This window comes from Sesamum indicum, linkage group LG11 (assembly GCF_026168435.1).
Source record: "Sesamum indicum cultivar Baizhima isolate 11 linkage group LG11, ASM2616843v1, whole genome shotgun sequence".
NCBI lineage: Eukaryota > Viridiplantae > Streptophyta > Magnoliopsida > Lamiales > Pedaliaceae > Sesamum > Sesamum indicum.
In genome coordinates, this window is record NC_142667.1 from 4,364,722 (window position 1) to 4,374,382 (window position 9,661).

Genomic DNA, 9,661 nt, shown 5'->3' on the forward strand with positions numbered 1-9,661 from the left:
GAGACCAAAAGTATAATTTATCCTTTTTTTTATATATAAATTAAAAATACAAAAAATTTTCACTTATAGGAGATAAAGTATATAATAAGATCTACTATTAATAAGGCATAATATAATATTTTTACAGTGGAGATCCGATTGATATAAAATGTTGGGGTTGTATTGATTTCTCAACACATGTAATAATTTTGGTCATGGGATTTGTATAGGGAAAATAACTTGCAAAGACTGTATGACTTCAAAATCAGGCAAGTTGAGCGGCGGCAGAGAGAAGTGGCCGTACGTAGAGCTGCCCCTTCTCATCTCCTGCATCGTCAGAAGTGCCGCCACCGTGTTCCGGAATATTCCCTCTCCGGGCACCGCCTGATGATCCCTTTCGGCGTGGAATATTCGGGCGGATTCCGACGGCGGCAGCATGGAGTTGATGGTGGTTTCGCACTCCTTGATGAGCTTCGAGATTAGATCCGTCGTGAAAAATGGCTGTTCCAAGACTTTCTGGATGAACGGCAGCCGCAGAACTCCGCCTGTTCTCTTATCGTACTTCTTGAGGATTTTGGCCAACCCTGAAATTTCTTAGGGTATTTTAGTCAGTTCTGGACCTTTTCTTGGCTACTTTTATTATTATTATTATTTTTTAATGAACTGGAAAAATGATTTAGGCACAATTTTGACCTGAAGCGATTATACTATTTGAATTCAAACTTTCATAATTGTTATGTAAATTATAGTTAAATTTTAAAACTAAGTAATATAAAGAAATTACCCAAAAGTTGGGTATATTTAGGCATCATCTTTGAGTTGTACCCAAAAGTGTTCTATAAATTTCCGTTAGTTATTTTATAATGTAATTTTTCAAAATGATCACTGGATATATAACAAGACATCTATCCTTAAAAAAAAAAAGAAAAGGGACATCTATCCTTAAAAAACAAAAAAAAAGGGACATCTATCATTTTCAAATGTACTCAAATAAAAATTAATTATTTTATAATTATATTTCGAATGATAATCACTTAAAAAATATTATACAAAAACCACATTTTTCGTTGGCGGAATTTAATTTTACCATGATTTGATATATGTGAAGAATTTTAGAAAATTGAATAACAGAGAAGAGAAGAAAATAAAAGTACCTGTGTAGTTAATATTGCTGTAATTCATGAGAAGGACCATTTCACCATGGAAATTGACAATGACTTTTCTAATCTTTGCCATCTCCTCTTTGTATTCCATCTCTGATGGCTGACTCCCTTTTGGCCCCCATTTATCTATCACTTCTTCCATTTTCTGTTGCAATTCCTGCACCCCATGTTCGTGACTACATAAACATTTTAATGTATCTAGTAATTTTTGACTGATTAGTAGGAAATGTTTGTGTAATAATTTATATTTTTTGTTTCAACAAGTGATATTTTATGAAAAGAAGAAAATGTTAACTTCAATTAGTATGAAAGGAGAGGAACCTCAACTACGTCAACAAAAAAATTCGATTAACAAGCTCATATCTATCTATAGTAGAACGAAATTTGACCAACTTAATTCAATTTTGACCAAATACTAATTTTTGGTATTTTTGAATTTTTTAATTAGAAACATCATCTACTCAAATATATTAAATATTTATTTTGCATTTATCCAAAATCTTATCTCCAGGATTATAATTGAATTTTTTAATTGTAAAAAATGGTTAGAAACATGATCTATTTTAAATATCTTAATTATTTATTTTGTATTTATCCGAATTCTTATCTTCAATATTATAACAAAATTTTTAATTATCAATAAAATATTGATTAGAAACACCACCTATTTTAAATAGATTAGATATTTATTTTGCATTTAAGAAATTTTATCTTCAAGATTATAATTGAATCTTTTAATTGACAAGAAAAAATCTTATTTTTTAGAAATATCATATATTTTAAAATATTTTATTTTATTTATATATCTCAATTTTATCTCCAATGCTAAAATTCTAATTGAATTTGTATTTATGTTTTATAATTTTATATGTTAATATTAAGTTTTATTTTATATTATTCAATACATATCTATTTTATATGAGTTTATTTTAATGATTAAATTATATTTATAAACTCTAAAATATTCAAAGCAAATCAAAAAAATTTCAAATATATATTATTTGTGTGTATCCAAATCAAAATTTTCGGCTACTAATGATAGTGAGTTTCATCATATTTGTATTTAAATATCTCTGTATCTCTTTATTTATTCAATAGGCTCAATAATTAATATTTTATTCTCCATTAAACGATTTCAAAACTTAACACTCTCTTACACTTTTTCGTCATTACTCTTCTATGGTGGAAGTGATGTTTTATATTTTCTCATGATATTATTTTAATTTATTTTGTTAATGATCTTTGAAGTTATATAATTAATAAGTTCCATCTCTTAATAAGTTATATGATTTTAGTTTTTATATCTTTTTTTTAATGAGGCATGAAAGCTATTGAATTAGCAATCTCTATCCTTTTCTTATGTTTTTCTATTAAATTTTAATACTTATACTTAAATTTTAAAACTTATTTGTATAATTCTACTTAACTCGTCGTTTAATGTTATATTACATTTATTTCGAGTTAATAAGTACATATTTTGCTTTTAAAATTTATTTATATAATTTTGTTGTGCTTTCAGATTTTATATTTTTAATTTTCTTAAAAAAATAAACAAATTTAGTTGTTTAGTTCTACTCAAAATACGATTTAATTTTTTATTTTTATTTAAATATTTACCTCTTTATGTTTTTTATAAATTACTTTTTTATATACTATGATTTCATCCATTAAAATTTTATTTTATAGTTGATTTCTTTTGTTCTTTTTCAGATTTTTTTTTTATCTATTTTGTTTTTGTTTTGCAACAAAAAGGAATAGATTCATTTATAAATTAGTACTAATAGATACATATTTCGTTTAGTATTAATTTGTATAATTCTACTCAAATTACCAATTCATTTTTTTTCCTGTTTAAATATTTATCCTTTTGTATTTTTTGTACTCTAATATTTTAATATATTATAGTTTCATCCATTAAAATTTTATTTTAGAGTTTAATTTTTTTGTTCTTTTTCAAATTTTTCTGTTTTATTTTTGTTTTTCAACAAAACAGAACAAATTCATTTAGTACTAACAGGTACATGTTTTATTTAATATTTATTTGCATGATTCTACTAAATTTGATATTTATATTTTATTTTATTTAAGTATCTTCCTTTTTTAATATCTTATATATATATATGTATATATATATTATAATTACATCTATTAAAATATCTATTTCAGATTTTTTTTTGTATTTTATTTGTCTACAATGATGACTAGATTTATATAGTGTTGATCAACATATATTTTATTTAATATTCATTTGTATATCTCTACTCAAACTATGATTTAATTTTTATTATTGGTTAAATAATTGTCCTTTGTATTTTTTATAAACCATTTTTTTATATATTAAATTTTTATTTTATAGTTTAACTAGTTTTGTTTTTTTTTTTCAGATTTTTTGTCTGTTTTGTTTTCGGTTTACAACAAAAAAGAGCAAATTCATTTAGTGCTAATAGATACGTATTTCATTTAATATTAATTTTTATAATTCTATTGGAACTACCATTTAATTTTTATTTATTTTTTAATATTTATACCTTTGTATTTCTTATACATCATTTTTTTTATATGTATTATAGGTTCACCCATTAGTTTTTTATTTTATAGTTTTAGTTTTTTTTGTTCTTTTTCAGTTTTCTTGTCTGTTTTGTTTTTGTTTTGCAACAAAATGGAGCAAATTCATGTAATACTAATAAGTACAAACTTTATCTAATACTTATACGACTCTACTTAATATGATATTAGTTTTTATTTTTATTTAAATATTTATCATTTTTAATCTTTTTACACATCTGTTATATATATATATATTATAGTTTCATCAAACTTCTTTTTATAGTTATTATTATTATTATTATTCACATGACGTTTTACAAGATGGAAGGCATCACCAGATTTTAATTTAGATATAATTTTTTTCTAGGACTATTTTAATTTAATTCAACTAAATCTATAATCATTTTTTCTTTACAATTATAGAATATATGTATTTTATTGTATGTCATTCAAACTCTTTTTCAAAAAATTCAAATTTAATAAAATCTTGAAAGTTATTTTGTTCCCTTATGGCCGCTGATAATGTTGTTATATTTAATATTTCATTTAATTTAGTCATTTTGTTTTTATTTGTACTCATTTTATTTTCTCATTTCATGATAATTTACTCCTTCTCTTTTCTTACTCAAATTGTTGAAATGATATCGAGTTTTTAAAATTACTTTTTATGGTCCATCTTTCTTTATTTTCTTTTTTGTTTTTCAGTTATCTTTCTTATAATTTATTAACAGTAAGTCTTTATTCTTGCTTTCTATTTTATTTTATTGTTTAAAAATTAAAATCATTTTAAATTTATGTATTTTAGTATAGATTCTAATGAAGGGTGAACTATAAAAATGATACATTTAACTAATTTCTTATTTTTTATATTTTTCTATAAATTTGGATATTTGTAAAAAATGAAAAAGTGATCTATATATTTAATAGAATGTAATAATTTTATAAAAGTATCCTTATAAAATACAAATTTCGGTTAGTAGAATATATTGTATGTTTAGAAAAATATAATTTTCAATAATAATCAAGATAGATAAAAAATTCAAAACTATTATATTTATCTTTAAAAAATAAAAATTATATAACCGTGCATAACATGAATTCTACACTAATCATGACGACAAACTGATATTTTTTTACATGCGCTTTTGACTTACACTCAGATAGAAACCTCAATTATGTTCGAAATAGAAAAAAAAAAAAAGTTCATCGCTTTTACTGTGAAGAAACAACAAACCTATCATTTCTATGACCTTTTCTTCTGATGAATTGATTGACGATTCTTTTGTGACAGATACAAAAAAAAAAGAAACCATATCTTTCTTACATGTCTGTTTTACTTACTATTCCACTTATAATCACACGCATCTAGTACAATCATAAATTAATATCTTACTTACATGTCTATTTGACTTAAAGTCACATCACTTGTATATATCTATACAACAGAAAACTCATAACTTTTATCGGACATATTTCTACTAAACTATGATCCTTTTTTAGATTAATTACAAAGAATGTAAGAAACAGACTAACGTAATTTACAACACAAAAAGGCTTATATATAAAGTTTATGTTCTAACAAACTAATAATGTTTTCGTATATGAAAAGAGTGCATGAACAGAGTGCAAATGAAATCTTATTACGTATCATTCCGACTTATAGTCGCATGCACCTATGAAACACAAACAACTTATGATCTACAAAATTTTCTCACAAATTGTAAGAATAAAGCATATTGATTACATGTTTGCTTCACTCACAACACGCGCACCTACTATCGATGAGGTTTTTAGTCTAATGTTAACGGGAGTCTCATGAGCAAATATATAATTATGAGCTTAAATTTCCTTCATTACGTAGATATTTGTCCCGTTTTATATAAATTTAAGAAAAAAAAGACCACGAAATTAATTGTCTTCACCCACAACTAATTAAGAACTACTAAAAGCAAATTGAGTGATGATCAATGAAAAGTTCACTGACCTTATGTCGAATAATGAAATCCTCTTCGTTCTCCATGAAGAAGGCATTGAATTTCTCTATCTCATGGTTCAAAAGGTAAATGAACTCCGCCTCCGCCACGCCGTCCTCCATCGACCTCCCCAACGTCGCCGCCGTGGAAATCAATTTCACGAGCTTCTTCAGCTCCTTGTACGACAGAAACTTGTCCCGCCACTCCGGCAAACTCTGCTCGATTTGCTGTTTCAATCTCTTCCCAAACTTCATCGCACAGCACCAACACACACGCACGCACACTCACCCACACAATCACAGTCACAGAAATGCAAATTGAAATAAAAAAAACTGCAACAGAAACGTGAGTGTGTGTGAATGAAGGGGGGGTGGGGGGTGGGGGAGAGTGTGATGTGAAGTGAAGTAGGTGGGGTTTTAATGGGAAAAGATCAGAATATTTGGGCAGCATATGCTTGGCGTGATGAACCGGTGGTTAGAAAAAGGTATAAAAAGCGCCTTTGAAGGAAGAGAAAATTCGCAGCATATTCGTTTTAACTATAGTCGTGTTTCTGACCAACAGCCCCCCACCAATTTGACTGACCTTTTCGCCCCCACTAATTATTCAGAAACTTTGGAGGAAAAATTAAGTGCAAGCAATTAATACATATATATATATATATATATATCTTTATTTCTTTTAACTAATTATTGAAGCATGTGTCAAATTCAATTGTGATGTAGATATAAAAATATTTGGATGGCGGAAAATTCTTATCCAAATTAAGTTTGATCAGATCAAATCAATCACATAGCAAGTGTGATATACCTTTGAATTGATTGGTCACTTTCCTTGAACTGTATACTAATCACATGGAAAGTGCACACTTGTTTATATAATTAGTTCAGATATGTCCACATTTGATTCGAATAAGAATTTTTCTTGGATGTGTGTCGAAAAACTAATCAAGGACAAGAACAAGCGGGTGTTTTATGCATGTCTTAATCGTGCCAAATGACTGACTCATGTAAAAGCTTAAACTGCATGTCTTGCTCGTGCCAAACGACTGACTCATTTAATAATGTTGCATGTAAAATCTTTTCTTTTCTTTTTCTTTTTATAAATGGAGATAATGAGATTTGAAAATAATATTGTTTTTATCTGACTTTCATATTATATTAAATAACTATTTTATTTAAAAATTTAAAATATTATATAAAAAAAGAAATATAAATATGTTTGGGTAATTGTGAGACATGACCTTTAATAGAATAGTAATTTTTGAAAAGGGAATAAGGATTTGAGAAAGGATAATTCCCAGGAATCTCCTTGGAATCTCCCATGGTGAATGCCTAAAACACGACTTTGGAAAGGGTATTGGGAGACTCCAAATATGGGAGATATTTTTCAAGTCACGTCTTTATTGTACAATTGGGAATTTAATAAGCATATGGGAGATGGGACATGGGGACCCACAATGTGACACCCCGCTATTTGTTATATGATCACAAGACATAAATCAACCAATTTTATTATATGACTATAATCAACCAATATTTGTTATATGATCACAAGGCACCAATTTCAATGACACCAATCAATTAATATTTGTTACATAATTTTATGAAATCACAAAGTAATAATATCAACAATCATACAAAATCAATATTAGAATTAAATACCATCCATAACATGATTTATACATCATTGAAGTTTAATTCTTAATATTAATTATTTTCTTTGGGTCCCGCTTAACCTAATTGAATCATATTTAATAATTTTGTCGGCTCTTTATCATCTCAATTAATATTATACAATCATCAGCACAGAATACCTATTAAATGTCATATCCTCACATTGGTCAAGTGTGTAGCAATCTCAATACAAGACATCATATCGAACTAGCCTCCACATCACCGCAGTGTGTAGCTAACAGTACGGAATATTCCGCGCTGTTCAGAATATCTCGGTACCATTCGCATTATGGTACCTATCTATATATTCATTTTTCTCATATTATATATCGCATCATCATGATGGCACACAGCTTGTCATTAAGCACATCCTATTACATCATTGCAAACATTGAATATGCCCAAGATAGGTAAGCTATCTTTTTATTTCAATAAATTATTCACATTTTATCAAATTCATATTTTCAACTCCATTCGACACTTATCTCCGTACATATTGACATCTTAACAATATGATCCCAGTCAGTTATCAAATAGAAACTTATTACAATCATTCACAATAACTCCATCATTCATTTAAATTTGATAATGGAACCAATCAATTAGAAGCATATTACAATCATCTCCATAATTCAACTTTATTCACTATATGTATCACACAACCATAAACAAAATATATAACAACCATTTAATGTGACAACCATATCATCCAGTTAAGCACATAGCAAATTCTGATCAAGTTCACAGATAGACAAGTAGATATATATATAGATCCAATTAAACTTATCTCACTTTTTTCAACTATTTAAATAGTAGAATGATGTGTACAATCTTGAATATTGTTCTCGTGTCCTATAATGAATTATAAAATGTATAATTAATGAATCTATAACATTATAGTTTATTCATAAAGCATTAGATCATATCCGTACATTTTTCACTAATCTTTGAATATCTCCTTTTACAAAATTTGTATCTTTATTCTATTTTTTTTTACATAAAGTAGACCCGATTTTCTTTTCATCAGTATATATCTTAATATATTATAAGCAATGCTTATATTTTTAAAAATTGCCGTTACCTCCCCTGAATCTGTAATCTTTACGGTATGAGTGTTGCTCCCTAATTAAATCATAACTTAATTATAATTGCTAGCTTTCAAAACTGATTTAGTATAATAAACTAGACATAATAAGCTTTTCCAGTGGTCTATGATTTGTATTTGAAATCATAGGAATTAAGTTTATTAAAATCTGTGTCATCTACTTGATTCTTCTTGATAGAATCTTAGTCTCAACTTATAAATTTTTTTCAGAGAAATATTTTTTCTGATAAAAGTGTCATTTTTACATAAATATTCGTATTTGTCTCTAGTTTCATTCACAACAAGAATCATACCAATTGGATTTATATATAATTAGTTGTTTAAGTTTTATTGCAACCTAATTTAAATAGAAACAAATTCGAATCTACTACTTTAAAATTCTCTAAAAAAAATCATATACTCTTTAAAAAATCAACATATTTTTTGAATATAATCTCCTGGGTTCCTAGTTTAAGTTTATGAAACAATCATACAAATTGACCATTATATCTTAGGTTATAAGGCTTCTAATACAGATTATTTCATTTACCGTAGAAACAGAGCAACAGAAAATAATCTCTAATTTACCATTTATAACGAATGATTCATCTTTTTCTCAAAACTACAAAGTTTCAGTAGACATCCTAAGGTTTATATAAAAGCAAGAATCACTAAATTTGGATCGGTATATCTTAAGAAAGTCACGATTTACAGAGGGTGATCGGACATATTGTTTTCTCCTGCTTTTTTTTCCAACTAATCAGTTTGCTTTAGATTCATATTATATCTTATTTTACCAAGAAATTTAGACTATAACTAAACAAGATACTTACCAAATTCAGCTATGGAGAGATTCTTCAAAGAGATGCTACAGTGTTCTTTGGCTAAAGGAAGAATAGAGACAACTTGGTGTTTTTATACACCTCGTCACCTGTTGAAGTTTCTACGCAGAGAACAGCTCCACAACTTCGTCTTGAAGAAGCAGATGTTGCAGCAGCTGAAGAAGAAGATACTGTAGCAGAGGCTTAGATGTTTTTAGATGCAGGATAGTTGTCGTCATTTCGAAAAACGTTTTCTTCTTGTTCGTAGTTAGTGTTGACGTGTATTGATGGTGGTGAGACTGTCACTGTCCTTCTTTTCCTTGCTGTTGCTGCTGCTCATGCCTGGCCCTTGCAGCAGCTGGACATTAACAATGCATTCTTACACGGCTATTTGGATGAGGACATTTATATGACTCCACCT

The 9,661-nt window shown here is 27.3% G+C and overlaps 1 protein-coding gene across 1 annotated transcript; it reads right to left on the minus strand.

Moving 5' to 3' along the window:
• Positions 1-6,066, minus strand: LOC105173318 (SPX domain-containing protein 3). The gene is made up of 3 exons (XM_011095017.3): positions 5,674-6,066; positions 1,134-1,299; positions 1-563 (listed from the first exon to the last, which is right to left on the minus strand). Exons 1-3 carry the CDS (start codon positions 5,914-5,916, stop codon positions 193-195), a joined length of 780 nt encoding a protein of 259 aa, XP_011093319.1. The 5' UTR covers positions 5,917-6,066; the 3' UTR covers positions 1-192.
• Positions 6,067-9,661: the final 3,595 nt, after the last annotated feature.

Bases quoted from the DNA above. Each gene is read 5' to 3' on its own strand.
- LOC105173318 (XM_011095017.3), bottom strand. From the start codon at position 5,916: ATGAAGTTTGGGAAGAGATTGAAACAGCAAATCGAGCAGAGTTTGCCG. The intron at 1,300-5,673 runs GTCAGTGAACTT...CATGGGGTGCAG, and splicing joins ATTTCATTATTCGACATAAG to GAATTGCAACAGAAAATGGA. The intron at 564-1,133 runs GTACTTTTATTT...AAGAAATTTCAG, and splicing joins CAGCAATATTAACTACACAG to GGTTGGCCAAAATCCTCAAG.